The sequence below is a fragment of the Nipponia nippon genome, unplaced genomic scaffold (genome assembly GCF_047370975.1).
Source record: "Nipponia nippon isolate SJK-2023a ecotype South Korea unplaced genomic scaffold, ASM4737097v1 scaffold_5, whole genome shotgun sequence".
NCBI classification, from domain to species: Eukaryota; Metazoa; Chordata; class Aves; order Pelecaniformes; family Threskiornithidae; genus Nipponia; species Nipponia nippon.
Genome location: NW_028262369.1, coordinates 48,006,977 through 48,029,140, shown reverse-complemented (window position 1 = coordinate 48,029,140; position 22,164 = coordinate 48,006,977). Strand labels below are relative to the sequence as shown.

At 53.6% G+C, this 22,164-nt stretch overlaps 1 protein-coding gene across 6 annotated transcripts in view; it reads left to right on the top strand.

The window, feature by feature from the left end:
• Positions 1-22,164, top strand: part of NOS1AP (nitric oxide synthase 1 adaptor protein) — a 53,975-nt gene that overhangs the window by 5,355 nt on the left and 26,456 nt on the right. For 4 of the 6 annotated variants that reach the window (XM_087734153.1, XM_087734151.1, XM_087734154.1 and 1 more), the window contains exon 2: positions 10,807-10,878. In XM_087734153.1, coding sequence (XP_087590279.1) covers positions 10,807-10,878 — 72 coding nt within the window. Of the gene's footprint in view, positions 1-389; positions 562-10,806; positions 10,879-22,164 lie in introns of those variants that run through there. The other 2 variants (XM_087734156.1, XM_087734155.1) reach the window with 1 other exon arrangement.

Genomic DNA, 22,164 nt, shown 5'->3' with positions numbered 1-22,164 from the left:
GTAGCAGCCCCGGCTCTCCCGCCCAGGGGGTGCCTCGCCCGGGGCCCGCTCCCGGCCGCGGGCTGCGCCGTGTGCGCCCCGGGGAGGCGGCGCGGCCTCCCCCGCGGCTCGGCGCACCCCGGGCTGAGCGGGGCCCCCCACCGTAACCACTTGCGAGGCTTTTTTTTTATTTAAACTTTGGCGGGGCTGCAGACCCGGCACCGCGCACTAGGTGTCAGCGGTGCCTTCCCCAGCGCCCCTTTCGGGTCCTCATTTTTTCACGCTTCCTTGCCCCTCCCCGCTGGAAGAGGAGGGGTGCGGAGACCCGCGCTCTGAGACCCCCCTCCCCTCCCCTCCCCTCCTTTCCTCCGCGGCGGCGCGTCCCCGCCCCGGGGCCGGCCGGCGGCGAGGGGCGGAGGTTGCGCGGCGGCGGCGCCGGGCGCGCTGCAGGGGCAGCCCGGCCGCCGCGGGGCCGCCATGCCCGCCAAGTCCAAGTACAACCTGGTGGATGACCGGCACGACCTCCGCATCCCCCTGCACAACGAGGACGCCTTCCAGCACGGCATCTGCTTCGAGGCCAAGGTGGGCAGCGGGCGCGGAGGGGGGCCGCGGGGACCGGCGGGGGGGCCGCGGGGGTCCCTGCCCAGCGCTTGCACCCCGGCCCCCCGGGATTCCCTGTTTTCCGGCTCTCTTTTCGCACAGCCTTGGGTTTTCTCCGCTTTCCCCCTTGGCATTGCCTGCTCTCCCCCAAACTCGGCTGCAAAGAGTTGGGTGAGGCTTCCCACCCATCCCGTAAGGATGTCGAAGCTGGGTGGATGGGTCAAGCTGGAGCGGGGTCACCCTGCTGCTTTCCCTCCTTGGCCCTGCATCCCTCCTTGGCTCGGCGTGGTGTTGCTTGGGGACGCTGGCCCAGGAGAGCCAGGGACTGTGTGCATCTTTCCGGGAAAGAGCGGAGGGTTCGGGCTTTGCTCTGCATTTCCAGCGCTGTGGGTAATGCTGGAGTGCCGGTGTGATGGGGACGGCTGGTGTCCTGCGGGATGCCTTGTACCCTGGCGCTCCTCTAATGGGATAAACTCACCATGTGAGCAGACGGAGGAACTGCGTGCCATTTGCGGTGCAGTGCAAGAGGTCAGGGCTGCCCGCCTGAAATAAAAGCTTGCTATCTCTCCTTACATATATAAACCATTCTTGCTAGTGGATTTGGCAGGAAGTGCTATTTTTTTTTTTTTTCTGTTGGGACCTCTCAGTCTCTTACTCCATTTAGGCTGTGGCTTCCCACAGTCTGAGTGCTTGCGCTCTCTCAGCAGGCTGGGAAAAAGCCGAGCGACCCATCCACGTTGCCCAGCCCTGAGCAGGTAGCGCTGGCCGGCAGTACACCGGGAAGTAGCTGGCCGTGAAATTTGAAAAGGGGAAGCATAAAGTCCTGCCCCCTTTGCTGTTCCTGGGGGATACGGTTGTCACGCTGACGAGATACTCCAAGTGAGGTTGACTTGCAAAAAACCGGGTGTGAAACAGATTTTGAATGGCAGGGAGGGAGGTATCTGTCGCACACTGTTGTCCTGGGAGCACGGGTGCCGGCAGGGGAAGTATCGCAGCTCTGGCATTTAATCCCGTGCAGTGTCCCGGGGGCAAGGCTGCGGCTCCTCAGAGGGTGTCAAAGTTGTGTTATTTCCCCCTCTTCTCGTGGCTGGGAGGGTTCCTCTGCAGAGGCCGTGGCCTCCCTCATGGCAGGCACTGTGCTGCAGAGAGCAAAACAGCAGAGGAGTTGTTTACAGAGCAAACTTAAACCTGCTTTGCAACTCTTTCCTTGGGAAGACTGTACAAATTCCGCTTTGCAGCCTTTTGCTCCTGGATTATTGGAGCCAGTTGCTGTTTCACTGCCAGCACCTGCTCAGCCCTCACCTGTGGGGGAGGCTGCAAAGCATCTCCCCTTCTAAATCCCGTGTGCCCGGGTGTAAGTGCTGTGCCTCTTCCATGCCAGGTTTGGGTGGCCCAGCCTGGGGGATGAGCAGTGGGATAGGGCTTCGGTTGCCCCTCGGTCTGCTCATGGCTCATCTCTTTTCCATGCTGCTGGTCTGGCTGCATTAATGGGGTGGCACACATTAGTCTTTGTTAGCTGCTCTTTCTCTTATTTTGTATCCTGTGGCACACGTTAATGCCAAGCATGATCCATATGAAACCCAGCTTCCGAATTTGTGGGTTTCTCCAGCAGCTCCTGATGCCAGATGCAGAATGCAGGTGGCTTAGGCAATTACTCCACCCTTTTATTAGATTGCTGGAGATTAATTAAATGCTTACACTCCTTTAGTTCCTTTTATCCCTAAGAATCCCGAGCGCTTAAACCCGTGTGGCTCTTCTTTCGGCCAGGCACCCAGCGCAAGTCACAAAAATGAGGAACTCTGATTTAGAGCAGAACGTTGGGGGAAGATTAAAGAAGAAAAATGCTTGGCTGGAGCGCCGGGACTCGCGTGCCTGTCTCCTAAAAACCTCCTGGGATTGCTGATAGCGCGGGTGGCGGGGATCCCGGTGTTACAGCCCTCAGCAGCTGGATCAGCGGTCTCTGCTCCAGCAGCCTGGGATTCCTGATGAGCTTGCTTGGGGCTCACCACAGGGGCGTAACACAGGCCTGAGTCGGTATGCACTGATCTATTGTTTTAAGTTTTAATTTTATTTTTACACTCAGACCTACGCTGTCTGTTGCTGTCTTTAAATGGCACACGTAGTGGATGCAATGCGTGTTTTGGTTCACCAGTAGCTGTTGCCATCCTTGCTGATGTTCCCCTTGCTTCTCTCCCGAGGGAGCCCCAGTGTCCCAGGGTGGATGGCCGCAGGCAGTTAGGATTTGGGCTCTTTTCAAGCACAGAGTGACGGACTTGCTCTGAAGCAAGTGGTGCTGTCACATGCGATGCTTTCAGGAGACTTGTGTGCTCGTCCCCACTGGAGCTACTTGCAGCCATATGCTCTGGCACGGGGACACCGAGTCTGAGCGAAGTGTCCTCTAAGGATTACGTTAATCCATTTTCTGGAGATAAATCCAATAGTTGGAAAATCCCACTCCGTCTTCTTAGGAATAGTAATACATTTCACACTTCTGGATCTGTTTTAATTGGCCACCCCTCTTGGCATCAAACCTCTCTGTGTCCCTGAGGCGCCTCAGCCAGGCTGCTGGGAATTGGGGGAGCTGGCTCCGAGGGAAGGCAGGGCATTCGCTTTCTTCTGCATCTTGTGATCTGAATTGTTGAATAAAATCAAAAGCCTGGCCTCTTGAGTTAGCTGAAGCATTCGGATGAAAGAGCTGGGAGCCGCATGCAGCGTGGCACAGTGGAGCAGGCATAAATTCCCACTTGTGCAATGGTTTCCTTGTTAAATAAATGGGTATGTAGAGAGTGAAGCCTCCTCCTTCCTCCTCCACCTCTCCGCTCAGCACTTCTCCTCTGGTCGGGGTGAGGAGGAGGGGGATGTGAGCTTACTCCTTATCTTCCCAAAGCCTTGGTTCTGCAGTACAAAACCCAAGGGTCAGCTTGTGCAACACCAGCAATTCTGTGCATTCAGAAATCATGACTCAGGCTACTCCAACGCCTCCAGAGAGATCAGCGTGTAGAGAGAATTAAATGGGGTGGTGGAGCCTGCCATTGGACTGCCGGACCCACTGTCCATTCGTGTGCAGGGGTGCTGGGTGCTGCGGCATTTGCACGGGGAAGCCATTACTGGGCCCCCATCATTAGAGCTGCTCTCAGGAGCCCACTGGGCTGGGCTCTCCTCCTGCCCTGGAGATCTTGTGGTCCAGAGCAAGGGCCTGCCTACCAAGTACCCATTATTTGGAAACAGCTATTAATCCTTCAGTCTTTAGGCTCGTTAATCCATTCGCAGTGCCCTAATGTACATGGTTCCCAATGAAGGGGTGAGGTGGGTGCAAGGACCCTCTCTGCTCCTCCCTGATCTGCAGGCGAGGGGAGAAGGGGCTGTCCAAGCAAACCTTGGTCCTCGGGTGGACCCACCGCCTGCAGTCCAGGACTGCCATGGGCTGGGACGAGACGTGCTGAGACCTGGCTTTCCTGATATCAGACCTGTTTGCAGATAAACGTGGGATTGGAGGTTTGGGAGGATTGCTGCTGTTCTGGGCAGGTGGGGTGTTGGGGTTTGGGTGGTGGTTCCCCCCCCCTGCCCCCCCCCCCCCCCAAGGGATCTTGGCAACGAGGCATTTTCTCTCATGTTTGTCAGTACTTTCCTCTGCTTTTGTGCGTGGGAAACTGAAGTTGAACCGAGCATCTGCTGCTGTCTATGTTTGGAGATGGGACATGAAGGAGACTAGTCTGATCCAGTATGTCCCTTCCTATGAAGCCCCCCAGCTCACCTGCCGCCACCTTCCCGGGGCTGCCAGCACTGGCAGTGCCTGCCGGTTGCTGCAAAGATAATCACTTTATCAGGAAAGGGATTATAGCCTCAGGTGAACACTAAGCAGCAAATGCATGTGTGTTTCCACTCTCGTGTATATTTTTATGTATGTAGGGGCTGTACAGAAAAGCGTTTGAAGTGAGCTGAGTTGCAGGCAGCTCCGATTGCGGTCTTCGGTTCCCCTCCTCTGCTTCAGGCTCCCTTCACGGCAAGATTCCCTTTCCTGGAGGGCTGGGAAGCCCGAGGCAGGTTGTGTGAAGCTCTGCACCTCCTTAGCTGCCTGGGAGAGACTTGGCAGCTTTATTTGGGGGCTGTTTGTACTGGCAGCTCTGGAGTATGGTGTGCTCTGTCAGGGCTGCACAGCCCGGAGCAAAGCTGCAGTGTGATTTAGCCCGGGATTGCTTGCTCAAGGCTATAAATAACCTTCCCAAGTGCCACGAAAGTTCTCATCTGAAACAGTGGCATATTTCTGCCATACTTGTTAAGTCAGTTCACAGGCTGCTTAGTGAAGCTCTTAGCAAAAAAAAAAAAACAAAAAAAAAAACCAAAAAAAACCCTAACTCTGCCGGGATTTGGCAGAGCTGCCTGTGCCCAGACTGTGGGTACCGGCCAGGCAGCGCGTGGGCTCAGCAGATGCCAGAAGGTCCTGAGGAAGAAGTGACAGGGGTGGGATGCTCCCAGCCCTGCTTTCTGGCCGCTGAAGTGCTCCAGTCTCGCGCATCCCGTACACGAGCGCCTGTTAAGGCTGTAGCTGGGTGTAAGCACAGGAAGCTCAGCCCCTGCGTGGGGGGCAGCTGTGGGCGGTGTGGCTGGGTGGGGTACGGAAACAGGGGCGAGTGGACGGCCCTTCTTTATTGGCATGGAAAAACTTCAGCTCTGCTGCTGCACCCCCTCGCTCCTGGTGTCCCTGCTGCAGGGCTGTATCCTGCTGCAGAGGTGTCTCCCCTTGTTGCGTGAGCTCCATTTTGGCCAGTGAGAGGGGAGGGTGGGTATGGTGCACATGGCTCTGGTGGGCGCTGAGGTCTTGTCTTGGGACCCCCAGAGCTCTGTGTTGCTGGTGCTCGAGCCCCTGCTGCAGCTCATAGGCAGCGCAAGAGTTTCCAGGATCAGCAGGCAGGTAAGCACTAATATCCTTAGGGATAGCTTGACCAGTGGTGCCTGGCACAAGGTGTCCCTGTGTTGATGCCCGCTGGCTGGTTGCGTAGCTCTGGATGAGTCTGACACGCTGCATTAAACTACCTGGGTCCCAGGGCTGGATGCACCCCAGTGTCCTCAGGGTGCAGAGCCCAGTTAAGGGAGGGCAGGGAAGAGCTGGAGCCCTCCAGCTCAGCAGAGAGCCCGTTGCACCCGCCTGCTGGGCTCAGGCTGGAAAGCCGAGGCTTTTTTCCATTGAAGTCAGCTGGCATCCTGGCTTTTCCGTCTGTTTTGGCCTCTGAGCCCACACCACCGCAGTCTGAGTAAACTTCCCCCCTTTCCTTCCAGCGAGGCTGGGTGTTCCTGGGGTACAGGGCAGAGCTGGGGCCATGCCAGCCCAGCCCCCTGGCTCTCTGGGTGAAGGCTGTGCATGGGAGAGTGGGAGCCCTGGGACAGCAAATTGGATTTCTCCTTGCTTTCCTTGACCACAGCAGCCCCGGGAGAAGCCCTTATCAGCCAGGCTGCAGAGAGGCTGGGTGTTTCCCTGGGCGCTGGGGAAATAAAGAGATTTCAAATCTCCAGGCTCAGGGTGCCTGGCTGGGAACTGGTGCCTGAGCACTTTGGCCCTTGCTTCGTGGCACAGCCGTGTGTCACGGGGCTGACATCCCAATACCTGGTGTGGCCTCATGCCGCCCGGGACTCTCCAGAAATCTTGGGACCCTCGTACTCTGTATCTATCTGATGCCTCCCGCCTGGCTGCCGGTACCTCGGGTAACCCCTCCCCAGCCCGGTTGCAGGGTCCCCTGCCCAGACGAGGCCCTCCTGGCCCCGAGGATGGCTGTGTAGCCCGTGGTGCGATGCCCCAGCCTGGGGCTGGTGCCAGCATGTCTCCTCTGCCTGCCTGCCGTGCTGCCTGCCTGCCTGCCTGCAGCTCTTCTGCAGAAGCAGTGGGTCTTCATCTGTGGCAAGCTCTCTGACCCAGGGCAGCTTTTGAAGCTGGAAACCCAGCAGCCAGCCAATCGAGGCTCCCCTGTAAGTTGGGTATGATTCAGCCCTGACCTTTGTACGCAGTGTCGGGCTGGCGGAGAGGCAGCGTGCCTCCCTCGGGAAGGCGGCAGCTCCTCTCCAGGAAGGCTTTCGCTGCCCACCACTGCCCACCACCCGCAAGGGATCTCATCAACACCCCTTGGAAGGTGTCCCTCTGTCAGGGATGCGATCGGCCTTCGGTTTTCCGAAAATATCTGCCACCTGCTGTCACAGAAAGAGCGCCTTCTCAAGAAAATTCATTTCTGACAGAGCAGAAAATGAGCCATATTAAACAACCTCAAGGAAAAATGAGAAACTAAGTGACTTGTGCAAACATTGCTTTGGCAAAATGCACTCCTTTGTTTTCTTGTTTTTTTTTTTTTCCTCTGGCCTGGGGAGGACTGGTATTTCCCTGAACTGGGCAGGTCTTTTGTAAGCCATGGGCTGAGCGTGCATGGTGTGGGCTGCGTCTGGAGGCCCCTTCCAGCCATGCCTGGGGCAGACAGGGGAGCCTATTTGCCTGGGAGGGGGACAGCAAGCAAGCTCCCTTCATGTGCTGAGAAGCCCGATGGGTGACGGCCACCAAGCCTGTGCAATGGGAGGGAGAGGGGCTGCCCTTTCTAGGGTCCCTGGAAGGACTGATGGAAGACTGGGTCCTACACACAGGGATGAGGAGCAGTGGGGTGAGCAGGGGACTGAAAGCACCCCGCAAAATATGTGCGTTGTGCCTGCCTGCCCGTGCTGCCGGGCGACACAGCCGCAGTGGCTCTGGCCGTTTGCAATGGGAGGGCTGCCTTTGTGGGGCTGCCAGAGGGCCTTGTTACAGGAGGGACCCCCTTGGCTGCCCATTCACTGGCGCTCCGAGCGGGCGGCCTTTCTCCTCCTAATTGGGCCAGGGAGGAGGGGGTGCCTGGGACTGCCCTCCCCACCGAGCCAGCCGTGCCCCCCGCCTGCAGAGCGTGGGGATCGGTGACCCCCTAATCCCACCTGGCTCTTGGGTGCAGGTGGGGGGGCTCCACCTCTGCCCCACATCCGCCGGCAGAGTGGTGGGGCCACAGATCTGGAGGCGATTATTTGGGAAAGCTGTGTCCTGCATATGTGCATATGGTTTCCTCCTCCTCCTCCTTGGTTCCCCGGGGGCTTGGGGAGGGTGGGTTCTTTCATGGGTTTATTTTCTTTGTCAACTCTCTTTCACACAGCTTTATTTTCCTTCCTTTTGTCTTGGGCGCCTTCCTTTCTCCTCCACAGGCTCAGCCCCGGCCCTGCTGCCTCCCTTTCCCGCAGGGTTGACCTGCTGGCTCAGATGCTGGCCCAAGCCCTGGGAGCTGGGACATCAACCCCTGAGGGGATCAGGGCCACCGCTGCGCCTGGCACCTCACTTGGGGCACATAGATTTTAAAGGAAGGCAAAAGCCCATGTCTGGGGTCTGGGAGCCCCCATGCTCGGGGGTCCCTGGGTCTCAGCGTTGGGGTGGGATGAGGGGGGAGTCCTCTGCCCTGGAGGCTCCTGCTGCTTTGCTGGTCCTTGCGTCTGCCTCACCTGCTTGTTACCACACCTCTTCCCGAAATGAAAGTTGGTGCTGTGAGTAGGAGGGCTGGAGGAGAGCAGAGCAGGAGCAGCCCTTGGTGCGCTTATTGCCTGCAAATCACTAATATGGGTGGTTTCTCAGGCCATCCCCGCTCCTTGCCTGGGAAATAGTCATTTAGCTGAAAGGCCGACCTCCACAAGTCCACATTTTTGGGATGATACTCATCACATTGTGAAGGGTTACTCCTCTGCAGTGCAGTTCCTGCTTGTGATTTCTGCCCTGAAGGCAGAAATAATCTGGGGAGACTTTGTCCATCTGTTGAGCTTTATGAAACGTGCAAAAAATACCTGCCTCCAGAGTGGAGGGGGAGGTGGGTGTTTTTGGAGCTGTGAGCACAGTAATTGTGTGAAGTGAGCCCACACGGGGGCTGGAGGTGCCACGGGCTCTGGTGGAGCCACACTCCTGGGTGCAGGATGCAGCAGGATGCCCTGGAGCCCGGGTCTGGAAGCGGAGGTGAATCCTGCGTGGTTTGTGACCTGAGCCCCTTGGTTCAGGTGCTTGAAAGCATGGGCTGGAGGGGAATAGCTGAATAAAGAGGCATGTGTAGGACAGCATCAAGACACTTCCTACTGGTGGTGCTGTTTTTCAGAAGAGCCATCCAAACAGGTCCAAGGTAGTGTCTGGTTTCTGCTCCATCACTTGCTTATGGGGCGGCCCAGCCCTGCTGGGCTTGCACATGCAATTACAGGCATGACTGAGTGTTGCTGCTGGCCAAGGTTGTGGTTGTCAGCCAGGAGGTTGAGCCAGCAGTGGACGGGGCCATCTCCTGCCCAGCTGATGGCTGCCACTGCTTGCCCTGTCCTTGTGCATGGCTGTACTCTGTGCTCGCCTGTGCAAGGAAAGCGATTAATTACCCCTCCGACGACAGTGACCTCATGCTGTTGGGAATAGCTAGAAGAAGATAGGTATCCACTGGCTGTCCCTTTTGCTGGCAAAAGTCTGTCCTTCTCCCAATTTAAGTTAAGAAGTCTCCCTTGCAGGTGAGTGGGAAGCAGTGGGAAGCAGTGCCTTACCCAGCAGATGAGCGGCATGAGGAGGCTCGGAGGGAGAGGTGCTGTGGAGCCAACACATTCACCTGATGGGGGGAGACAGTGAAAGGCTTCTCCCTTACATGCTGCACGGTGGCTGTGTGCTCAGGGCTCTGGCTGCCTCAGCCCTCCTTCTCAGCTCCTACTTTTTTCTGATGGTTTCCAGACTTTATATAAGAAAAGGGAATCGACTGATATCAAAGACGCCTCTCTTAATGTGAGCTGAGCCTTTGAAGGGCTGGGAAGGCTCCGTTTGGGGGATGTGACTAAAAACTTATCGAGACTTGTGCTTTTGCAGTCGGGCACTCAGCAGTTGGGGTCTGGGCAGTTAATGCCGCCTTTGCTGGCGGTGTGCATCGTGGGCTTTAATTCCCGGTTACATAAAGCTGCCCTGCACTGTGGCAGCCTGCTCGGCACGTGACGAACACGCCAGCTGTTTGGTGTTTATTTTTATATCCTTTCTCTTCACATCTACTCTCAGCACTGACTGCCCAGTGCTGGTCGCTGGACGCCTGCCTCCATCTGCACCCGAGGCAGGAGCCGTGCGGCTGGGGACGGCCTCGGCATGTGGGTGGGCTTGTTGAGTTCGGGACGTGAGTGCGGAGCCTTAGCAAGGAGGGCTCTCTGAGACGGCACGCACACACAAAACCCAAGGTGGTCGTGCAGCCCCCGCTCCGTGCCCTCGATAGAGGTGGCAGCAGCGTCCCAGTGGAGAGGAGCTGGGAGTCCCGCAGTGATGCTGGGTGAGAAATAACCCCTCTCTGCGGCCTCTGCCTGTACGGCGACCCCTAGCACGTGTTCGGCCATTTAAGCACCCGTCTCGGCGCTAGTGCTTGAAACCAGTGACCTGGGTTTTCACGGTGTCAGCAAAGGTTATGGCCGTATTCACAGGAACATACAGCCCTGCCAGGTTTAGTGCCCATGCTGCGCTGCCGAGGGTTACGTCAGCGCTTGTGTCGAGATGAAGCGTGGGAGCACAGGGGGCTAGTAAATAGACTCAAAACGCTTTTCTTCTAACTACACGTTTTTAGCGCTCTGCATTGACTCTTCATTGCTTGTCTGTTTTCTGATCCTTCTTCTGAATCTGCCCTCTTCCATTTTATTTTTAAAAAGGTTTTTGTTCGGCATCTCTCCGTGCTGGGTCGCAGCGGTGCTGCCTTTGGTCCCCTTTGAATAGCAAAGCGGCTCCTTTATTCTGGAGGCTTGGCCTGGAGGCTCAGCATTGCTGCAAAAACAGCAAAGGGTTTGGCAGGGCTGTAATTAAATAGTGAAGGGTCTGTCACAGGACAGGTTGCCCTGGCTATTTTAGGGATATTCCAATATCCAGGTCTATAATAGATGATTCAGCGCAGCCAAGGGGATATTGGATTATGCCTCCATACTTTGATCACGGCATAGATGAATGAGTCCTGCTGGCCTGATTACTGAAGTTATTTTATTGTTAGAATAAGGGCGGCTGAATTCTTGAAACGTTGTGGTGAGGGAACAGCTTTGTGGTGGGAGGCATGCAAGGCTTCAGATGCAGTGAGCAAAATGATGCCTGTTCCCCAGAAGTGACCTTGAGTTCCCTCCGGGGATGCCATTGAGGCCATGCTGGGACTGTGAGATTTCCAGTGCTGTAGAAACTCGACTAATCTGCTCTTTCTTTCCCCCTAGTACATTGGGAGCCTGGATGTGCCGCGGCCAAACAGCCGAGTGGAGATCGTGACAGCCATGCGGCGGATCAGGGTGAGTGTGGTGAGGATGCTCCTTCCCCTTCTGCATTGGGTTAGCCGGGGCACCACTCCTCCATCTCTGCTTACAGCCTTCTCTCACATAAGTCCTGTCCTCCAGGTTATTCATAACTCTGTATGTTTCACCATCCCTCTCTCCACTGAGATCTCCGTGTAACCCAGGCACAGTGCCTGCAAGCTGCTTGTGCCGCACCATCGCGCGTGGAGCGTCCCCAAGCACTGGCTGTGCCCCATGGTACCTGGGCATCCCGTGTGCCGTGGCTGGCGTTAGCTGCATCCCGAGCGGCGGCAGGGCTGCCTCTGTGCTCACGGTGCTGTGTCCCATGCAGGAGCGTGTGCTGCGGGGGCAGGGATGGGGTGGAAGGTGGGTGTGGGACGTGGGGCTGCTGGTGCCAGACAGAAACTAGTATGTCCGCGATTCGTAAGATTTCCTTGTGTGTCAGTCCCAATTCAAAGGTAACAGCAAACTACTCGTGGAAGAGGTACGTTTGTGTTTTACTGCTTGCATAAGTACTTCAGCTGCATGAAAATTCGGGCGCTGCCTGGATATGCCAGCAGGTTAGTGCCTGGTAAATGGCAATGTGCAAATTAAAGTGCTGAGTAGTGAGCTCTGGGGCCGGCCAGCAGCGAGCTTGTTTAACAGCGAGTAGGTCAGGGAATGTCAGCTGGTAATGAAGTCATCTGGCTTCCCAAAATACTTATAGCCAGGATACGGGGGGCTGTTGCCATATAATGCTTGGCCAATAGCCAGGAGAGGAGCTTTTCCTCTGCATCCCAGCCTCTCGCCTGCACAAATGGAAGGTATTCAAGGGCGGGCTGGGAGGTGAGCAAACCACCCACCCGGCGAGGTCGCTGCCCCAGGCTTAAACCAGCAGGAGCTTTGACTGCTCTCTGATGCAGAAGACAGCCCTTTGGGCAGTGATTGGACCTTGGTCCAACATACGTGGTGGTGTGGCCGCAGGCGCGGGTAATTTGGTCTGCTCCATGGGTCACAGCAAGGGGCTGCCCTGTCTTCCAGGGATGGCTCTCTCCTGGGAATAACACTCTTAATTGGAAGGAGCTGAAGATGGTTGCAGGGGCATTGAGTAATGGATGAGCTGTCTTTCTGATGGCCTCGTGGGATGCCACGAGCACTGGACCTGCTCGTGTGGCTGAGCAGCCCTACTGGGGCTCGACTGTCGCCCTGCTCCTCTCCAAGTCCCTCCTGTGGGCTCTTGCTATAATCTCGTTTTCCCTTTCCTCATCACCAGAGGAGGAGAGGAGTATCATATCCCTAGGACACAGATTGCGAGGCTCTTCTGTTTCAAACTTCCAGTGTGTAAATACTTTGTGGACTTTTCTCAGCAGCTTTCCTACCCACTGCCCTGGTTAATGTTGTGGCTGGTGCACAAGTTGAGAAGTCCTTTATGGCATTAGGTTTGCTCAACTTAGTTCCAAACAAGGTTTGGGACAGAACAACTGTTACACCGTCAAGAGCTCTTATAAACAGCTGTTTCCTCTGCTGCCTTTCAAGATGAGACTTTTGAAAGAATGCAGCTCTGGCCCCAAAATCACATAATTCCACATTGGTATGGGAGGATTGGCACAACTTTGAGGGCTTAAATAAACCCTAGGAAAAATAATCCACCAAAACGTCCTTGGTTGACCAATATAAAGAAACTTAAGCATAGTCTAGAAAATTCATAGATAAAGCACTGAATGGGGGGGGGAAGGACACAAATGAGGGTAAAATAATGATTTTTCATCATGATTGATGTGCTTGAAACATGTGCTCAGGCTTTCTTGATCTAGTGTAAGACGGGAGAGATGCAAGTCATTGAAAGGCCACGAGTTTGCAGATCAGTTCTGCCAGAGACTTTTAATGTCTGTTTATTTGTTGCGGGGTGCTGTTTGTGAAGAGGACGCCAGGATGTTTGTTTGACGGGAGTTTATGCGTGTAGCCCTTCCCTGGTTTCCTGTGTTTTGCCCTGGCCTTGCACCCAGCAGCAAGATGTTACTGCAGCGTTGCAAGGGCATTTGCTGGCTGAGCTGGGCGCCGGAGGCTGGTTTCAGTTTGGCTGGAGGTCAAGGAATGCGTGTCCTTCTTAAAGCAGAAGGGTAGTTGTGTTCTTTAAGGAATAAAGTAATCCCAAAATATTGGCATGGGGAAACCAGAGGAAGAAAAAGCTCATTTAGGCACAGAAAGCAAGCGATGGGAGATCTTCAAGTGCAAGCTGCAGCAGTTCTGCATGTGGAATGTGAAGCAGCTGCTGACCCTGAGGTTTGTACGGGTTTTAATGCAGTCCATGGTTTAGGGGGAAAGTGCTGTGTCCCAGTTTGTTCTGAGTTAGTCGCTGCTGGTGGAGGGGGACCCTCGCCATCCCCCCTGCCGCTGCAGCTCCCCTTTCTCAGTGCTGCCTTCGCCTTAGCTGCTCTCTGGGCTTTGCCTCTATTTACTAAATGATAAAAAAAGTGATCCTGCAAAGAAGTGAGGAAGCACCTTGCCCGACAGCGGGGGTCCCGAAGGGGAGAGCGCCCTGGAAGCCCCCCATAACTGCCTGTGCTGGGCTGGGAGCAGGGAGGGACGGGCCACGAGCAGCAGCAGCTCCTGCAGCGCTGCCTCCGCTCTCCTCCCTGGCAGTCGGGACTCGGAGGGCGAGTGCCACGGGCCGGCTGATCCCGGCTTCCTGTTTAGATAGAGACCTGACCCTTTGGGGGCAAAGAGGAGGACACGGCATAGCTGGCATTGCTGGGATTCCTGCTCCAGGCCAGGCTCTGCCACCCTGCTGCCGCTCTCTGGAGAGCAAAGCAGAGCAACGGCCGTGGGCAGAATGGCTCCACCAGAGCAAGATGTATATATTAAGCCCAAATCTGGTCCCTTTTGTGGATCTGGGTTGAGAGGGACTTTATACAGGGAGTTGGTGTTGCAGGGCAGGGATGCCATCCCCTTCCTCCCCCCTGCTGAAGGGCTGGCAGTAGCATGGCCATCCTCCCAGTGCTGGCCAGAGGGAGGGTTTCTGTCCAAAAGCAGGAAGATGATGGAGAATTCCCGGGATTCTGGCACCTCGGGGGTGAGGAGGGAAGGGGAGGTGCTCAGCCAGCTGCCTCTGCCTTCCTGCTTTTCCTGCCTGCATTTGCTGGGCTTGCTGGGGACACAGCCCCAACTTGCTCTGCGTCTTGGTGCAAATCCCTGGCCCTGAAAGGACTAGGTGGAACGGGACACTAGCCATGCCAAGGATGCACTTGGACAGCAATTTTGTGAGCATTTGCTGCAGCTTTCCTCCAAAGCCTATGTCTCCTGGCTTTCCTGCAGAGCACCAATGGCCATGTCAGTACTAATAAATACAGTAGGCCAGGGCTTGTTTTCCTGGCAAGTGTTTGGGCTTGTGTTCATACAACTGAACCCCTTCTCCTCCTCATCCCAAAACAGGGTGACCCAGTCCATGTTGCTTCATGCCCTAAGGTGCTGGGGTAGGTTGGCCTTCAAAATGCTCCTTGGCTCCTCTGGATGCAAGGTGCGAGAAACCGATCTGTGAGTCCAGATAGTTACCCATGGGCACCTTAACATCAAAAAGTCCCAAGCTCAACAGTAATTAAATGGTTGTTAAAGCTGCAGCCGGCCTGTCCTGTTGGCGTAAGCTCAGGGGACCTTCCTTGCCCAGGATCTCCTGGGAAGCAGCAGCCCAGAGGCCACAGTGTTCTTCTGCTCTGTGCCAGTCATGGGTAAAGCTCGAGAAATTCAGATGGGAGCTCATGAGAGTGCTCTGGGACGGGTCATACGTCTGTCAGTTACTGAAGAGGGTGTTACGGTACTGAAGAGCAAGAGCCCAACCAGTGCATCTTCCCAACCATAAGGACTATGACTTGTTGAAGATTTCAGTTTAAAGTGCCTGAGCTAGCTGCATGACATCCTTTCTTTTCTTTTTTTTTTTTTTTTTCCCCTTTCCCAGAATGGCTGAGCACATGGCGCCCTAAACGACGACGATAACAATGATACGTATTTTTTTTATGTTGTCATGATGTAAATATATGCAAATGCTTTCCTCTCTGTGCTCCTGGCATGTCTCCAGTGCAGCCAGTGCTACCTGGCTGGGGCTTGGTGTGGTTGTTCTAGAGAATTTGGAATCAACCATTTTTTGCTGCTTGGATTGCTGAATGCAGCTTTAATCCAGGTTTTCTTTGATGCCAGAAAGAATGAAATCCTATACAGGCACTTTTTAAAAGCTGCTTCTGTGGAAGTCTTCCGCAAGCCTGTTTCTGGGAAGTGTCCAGCTGAGTTTTGCAGGCTGAAAACAAGGAGGCATTTCAAGCACTTTAAAATCTAGCTCCTCTACACCTCCTACTCTGTCAGGTACATCTGATTTTGTGGGGCTTCTGCTTTGCATAGCTGAGCTCTATTTTAGCAAATTGGCAAAATTGCTGAATTTCAACAAGCTTGTTTAAAGCAAGATTTTGCATCCTCTGCGAGCCACATGCACAGTTGGACTGGTGTGAAAATTGATGCGTTTGGCCAGTTATTTGTGTAGAGCGCCTGGTATAATTTTGAGCTCATTCAATTAAAATATTTCTGAGGTACCCCTGTTCCTGCCACGGTGAGTTTTTGAAAGCGTTAGGTCATTTACAGTGATGCCTTTTTTTTTTTTTTTTTTCCCTCCTTTCTTTCATCATGCAAGGAGCAGCATGGCTGTCCCTGCCGTAAAACGGAGCAGGATTTGAAAGCGAGCTGGCCCTGCATGCAGGAGCCCTGCCTGGGGGCAGCCCACCCCCAGCTGCCAGCGGGGGACCTGCAGGGCAGGCAGCGGGCGGTGGGCTGGCCAGGAGATGCTCGGGCTTTGGCCGCCTGAAGAACGCAGCCTGCTCTTTGCCAAGTCACGGCACTCTGCGCGAGGTGAATTATCGCCGAACTAATGACTTGACGTGATTACCCAAGATGAACAAGATTACATTGTATTAGATCTGGGAGGAACTGAAGGGATATCTGTAATAATTTCAATTACTCTTTCAGTGCTCTGACAATTGCAGTAAAAAGGGTGAAGGATTCCGGGCAAGTTCATTGTATTTCTCCCAGCACCACCGGTGCCACTTAACTTCATAATAAAATAATGGCTAGTCCAGTATTGCTACCAACATGCCGCCTACTCGATTGCATTAAATAGGTCAGGATCTCATCCTGTGGCTAGTATTTAATCAAAAAACTGATTAAATTGGTACCCAGATTCACCGGAGCAGCCTTTTGACCAGGACTGCCCATAGGGGAGGGATGTTTCCAGGAGAGTTGGCTAAAGCGTGGTGGCCCTGGCTTTGCTGTCTGTTTTAATACTATGGCCAGGATGCAGTGAGTGCTTTCCAGCAAAGCTTTGAAGGTTACTGTCAGCGTTAAGTAGTGCGAGTTGTACGTACACTCTGTTGTAATGCACGTGTAGTAAAATCACAAGTTTCAGGAGGTAAACGACTCCCTGTGGCAGAGGGCAGGCACCTGAACTCTTACGAACGTGTGAGGTGTGAGCCATTAATGCTGAAAAGTGAGGTCTGAGCCCCAGAGGCAGCCAGGTAGAGATGGGGCTTTGGGCACTGCTCACCAGAGGGACTTTGGGAAGGTGTTTCCGAGCAGACGTGAGCAAGTACTGCCTGTGCCAGCTGTCTGCCAGGCTTGCTGGGTCACGCGGTGGCAGTAATGACTCGGCTCAGCCGGATGCGCAACCCAACGGGTCCCGGAGAGATGGGGGACGGGCATGATCCTCTTCCCCCGGTAGCTGTCCTGATAAATAAGTCATGATAAGCTCATTGCCTTTTGGCTTTCGGCAGTGCCCTAGTTAAGCATTCTCTGCCAGGCTTGGGGCGGCAGCATGTCCTTTGTGGCCAGGCTCCAAACTGTGGTGGGGAGGAGAGCTTGGTGGCAGGGGGTCCAACTTGGGAAAGAGCAGGGGCTTCCCAGCGGGACAGAGAGCTTGGTTGTGGACCCAGCGAGGATGAAGGCAGCCATAACCCACACAGGGGAGTATGCTTTGGGAAGGCTGATGATCCAGGAGGTGCATGCTGGTGCGTGGTCTTCCCCATACCTCCTGTCTCTCTGGGATGCTCAGCCCTTCTGCTCTGGGCAGGTGTCCCACGGGTTGGTGGTGCTCAGGGCTCTGGCAGGAGCACATCAACTGATGCTGGGCATGCCCGCACAAGCAGCAATGCCTTTGGTGGGTGATGCTGGCCTGTAGCCAGGCAGATGGCTGTGAGAGGGCTGGGAGCCAGGTAGGCACTGAGCCCAGGGCAGGACTGGAGCTGCCAGCAAAAAGCTGGGAGGCAGCAGTGCCTCGTGTCCCCTGTGTCCCCGGCACACATCCTTACCCTGTGTTTGCTTGGGTTGGCCTTTCCTCACCTGGGCTTTCTTCCTTCTCCGAGAGCTGACCGCATCTCCCCGTGACTCATTTCACTCCCCGGCTGGGGGCTTTCCCCACCGGCACTCATGGTGAGTCACGTTACCGGCTCGCTGATGCCATCGTCTGAGCCATTGGCAAATATCTGCTGGGAGCTCAAGGGAGAGGATGGGGAATAACGTCTGCCAGGCTCCCTGAACGTGGGGGAGAGGGCAGACCTTTAGCATCACTCCTTCCCAGCCCAGGAGTGCTCTGCCAGCTCCCACCCCCTCTCTAAAGTCATGGAGAACCAAGTCATTTCACAAATGTCTGTCTCCTTTTATGTCCCCTCTTCTTCCTCCTGCTTCACACTTGTTCTTCCTTGGCAATGTTTCTTCAAGCAGGCTTTAAGCATTGCACTAATGTGTTGCATTATCCGCTGGGCTCAGCAGAGCACGTGCAGGGGTGTTGGTGCATGCTGGAGAGGTGCCCCTGGCTTTCCATGGCTCCATCCTTTGAGGCTCTCCATGTTGCACACACATTTTCGGTAGCGCAGCAGGCCCAGTTCGGTGCCAGGGCTCAGCTGCACTAGAAGCAAGGGAATCCGGTGCTGCAAACCTTGCTTTCCACAGGAACACAGCGCAGCTGGAGCACTGACGCACATAACGTCTGAAGCACCACAAGTGCCGCGGCAGCTGCTGGTGGTGCCGAGGTGGCTCTCCTGCTCTCCACATGCCTGCTCTGGCTTTTCCTACTGCCTAGAAAGGAGTGATTTGTTGCACACTCTGGCTCACAGGCATGATTGGATTTAGTCTGGCTGTCAGGAGGGAGGTCTGCAGCTTGTTCTGGGAGATTTGAGGTCATGAGAGCACTGGTGATTGCTGTTTGTGAGGGTTTGAAGAGTTCTTACAGAAACTGTCATCCTTTGATAGCTCTCTGCTCCTTCTGCAAGGTGACATAGCTGCCTTTGATTGCCTGACCCTCTAACTTGGATAAACCTCTGCAGAAAGTACTGTTATTGAGGGAAAGGGCTGTGTTCAGTGTCACTATCCATAACACTCCCAGCTCGGTGCTCTCCACCACTGTCACGAAGAGGTGACAGTCTCTTCTGCTTCTAGAAACTTGCTAGCAAAGTTAACCACCTCCGCTTGTCTTTGCATTTTAGAGTAAATTCCTAACTGTGCATAAGAATAAGCTCCTGGGGCACCTGAGAGGTTGTTGAGAGGAGAAAATGGGTTTGAGAGGAGTACGCCGAGGTGTGGCTGATTTTGGGGTCTGCAACTCATCCCGGCATCTCCCAGCGCTTTCGTGGTCAGCACAGTGGAGAGCTGGACCCATCCCCCTTTTCCAGTCCCTTTGAGTTTGTGTCTCCTCACACCCATGGCATTGCTTTTATTTGGAGTTTTTTTCCTCTGCATTACTGCAACAAGGAATTTTCCTGTGTTTTTTAATAAATCAGGGCTTTCATCAGTTTGCTGCCATCATGGCAGCGTTTTACTCTTGGGATGGAGTGGGGTCCAAACGCTCCCTTGTGCTGACCACTGAAGCTGATGTTGCATGGACCTGAGCAGAAGAGAGCCGGGCAGCTGTATCCTGGGCAGCTGCCTCTTCCAGCCAGGCATGAGCATGTCCAGAGATGACACCTGGCTCTTGCTGTGTGATGAAGGGGAGAAATAGCTTAGGAAAAGGAGAGCAAAGAGCAAAAAAAACCTCACAAGCAGAGGGTCAGGGGTGAAGCAATGTTTAATATCTGTTTTATGGATGAGAAACTGAGATACAGGGAGACTAAGTGACTCGTCAGACTCTTGCCAAGGGAGGCATCCCTGCGCAGGGAACTGAACTGAATTAAAGTTGAACCAAGCTGAAGTCAACACTTTAAATGCTACTCTTGTGTATGATCCTTTCTGCTCTTGTGCTTCTCTGCTGGCCCTCGAAGACCCCTTGATTGAATTTGTTGAAGTGTTCTCCTCTGTCACATCACCTCAGAAGACAGGTGAAACGTGGAGCTGCAGCCTTGTGAAAAAATGCCACCTGCACCAGTTTCTAAAAACTAAATTAATTCTTGGTGGTTTTGGCTTGGTGCAGTGTGAAGGTTTGTTCCAGGTGATGCTGTACACAAATGGCTGAGGGGGAGGAGCAGCGTCAGAGCCTGCCTCGCAGCCTGCAGCAAGGAGAGAAGGATTTTGGCGCGGGGTTTTGCGGCCGTGAGAGCTGTAAGGGTGAGTGTGTTATGGCGTGTTCCTGCGGCGCGTGGGAGCGGAGGAAAGGATCACATCTGTTTAAGAGGAGAGGCTGCAAAAACTATTGTGTGAGCTGGTCTGTGGAATGGATCTCGTTTAATTAGGGAGCTGGAGGAAAGGATGTGTCTATTGTAGGACAGCAGAACAACAAGCACAGCCGAGAACAAGATAAAGGGGGCGAGAACTCTCCCAGTCCCAGCGGAGAAGGGCTGTAGCGTGCAAAGCATGATGGAAGCCCTAGAGGTCCCCTGCCTCCTCCTGCCCGCACCTCCTTGCCCCGCGGGCAGGCTGCGATGGCCACGCAAGGGCTGCTGCTTCTTGGCACAGCGCTGTGGCCACGGCTGCGGTCCCCAGCTGCTCCGCCGCCCCTGTGGACGATAGTCAGTGGGTGATGTGCTTCAGCTGGGATTTTTGGAGGGATTGGACTTTCCCAGGCTGCAGTGAAGTCTGCCCAGAGGAAGACTCTAAATGAAGAATGTAGCCAAATTTGGATGAATTTTCAGAGAAGAAAATGTTTCCTTCTCAGGCCAGGCTTCCCTGATGGAGAATGAGGATTTAAGTGATTCTTAATCTGTTGCTTGGTCTTCACCAGCATGAGTTTAACATGGTGGGGGAAAAAAAAACCCAACCAAACCAGTTCTCCTTGCCATATGCTTCCCTATGGAAACTGCTGATCCGTTTCAGCAGAAACTGCAAAAATTGGCCTGAAGTGGGTATTTGCCGCAGGAAACGTCAGCAAAGATGGTTAAATTTCAGCTTAACTCTCTAACTGAAAAAAGCCCTATAGTGATATGCATTATAGAGAGCCATCCCTTTCTTTTTCCCTCCAAAGCCTCCAGTTTTGTTTTGGCATTTTGCGCCAGTGGCATTTTCTTACTCCCTCTTAACATGATGGATGGGACTGGTCTGGACTCCTTCAAACACTCCCTGATCCCCAGGAACTTCGGCGATGTGTGTGTCTCTCTCCAGTACTGCAAACACAAAGAGCACATCTCTGCTGACCGCTACATACATGCTGAGAAATCCTCAATATTTAAAAAAGAGAAATCCAGAGTAATTGGCCTAAAGCTGGTGGTGAGCGTGATTCGGGGTGTGGGTCCCACCGAGCTTTCTGTGAAGAGATGGGTCTTTCTGTGGTTTGAATGGATCCAACTTCAGCTCCCAGCCAGTCTATCTGCTTTTGCCTGAAGTCAAGGAGCCTTCAACATGAGAAGGCTCTCCCCGAGTCCCACGTCTGAGCTGTGGACAAGTCCGTTCCTGGCCTACTCTTTGGATAAGCTAAATAAACCAAGTTTGTTTTAACCTCTGGGACTTGAGTCTAGGAAACCTGCCTCATGTTCTTGTTGCTTTTTGCTGAACTCTTTTCTATTGCTTCTTTGAAGTGTACCATAAAGCAGAATGTGTTATGTCGGGATGTATTATATTAGCTGTGATTTCAACAGTGCTATGTTTTGAGGTAATTTCACCTTTCTACTTTGCTGTGCATTGCAGGACCAGGACCATGCTGTCTTCATAGCGTCTTTTCCACTGGGATGACACCTTTTGACGTCTCTGGGGTTTTTTAGGATGCATTTCTGCATCTTATGGATGCAGCTTCTGTTCCTTTTTCCTTTGAGGGCCTGCTTGGCCAATGCCGTATAAAATCAACCTGAAATGGGTAGATGCCAAATTCCTGTACACTTGACCTGGATAGCAAATACCCCGTTTTTTCTTCCAGACCTTCATAAAAATGAGCATTGCTGTGTTCTCCTTGCTGTGGGGTTTCCGGCAAGCACGGTGGCATTCTCTCATCTGTCTCTGTCATGGCTCCATTTTTGGGATCCACCGGTGAGGTGGATTTTGTCACCTTAATCTGGGCTGTATGGTTGTTATAACATTTTTGTCAAAACGCATGCAAAGGGGGAAACAGCAATGTATTCTCTAAGTTGCTTAGCCAGCCTAAAACCTTTGTAAGCTACACTTTTAATTTTAGTGAGATAGTTAGGCATCTCAACTTGCATAGAACTAGTGCTGTGCTGGATTGTACTGTGATCCTTTTGCTTGACATTAAGTCCTATATTGGCCGTTTTCTAACTCCGCCTAAAATCTTGAAACTTTTATTAGTTTGGAATTTTTCCAAGGATCTGAGTCTATAATTCTTTCTAAATCTCTCTAAAGGACATTATTCGGAGTTGTTGACTTTGAAATGTAGAACTTAATGAATGATTTTTAATACTTGCATTAGTTATTGCTGAAATAGGAACCATGAAACAAGCGTGATATGAATAATTACCTCTTTTCTCCAGTTACAACCCAGAAACATTGTTGAGCACCGCCGGCATCTAATGAGCCCCACAGGGCTGGCTTGTTTCTGATGCGCTAAGCGTTTAATGCTGCTGCTCATTCATTCTTTATTAATTGTCTGAATTTCGTAATTGCTGATTTAGTTACAGTACTACCAGCTTGCCTTCCTTCAGTTTGTCACTGCTCCTCTGCCTGGCTATTCTCATCTGCCTTCTCAACTGGTCTTAAGTTTTTTATGCAACTGTGGGAGAGCAGCTCTTTGGTGAGCAGGAAAAAATACCTAAATAAATCCTGTATTTCACAACTCGGGGCGTAAATCTCACCGTGTTCTGAGTCGGCTCGCTTTGCTGCACTGACACCTTCCTGAAGTGCTGTGTGGGTATGTTTTCTTGGTGCCCCTCTCTTTGTCACCTGCCCAGGGGGTGGAATTGG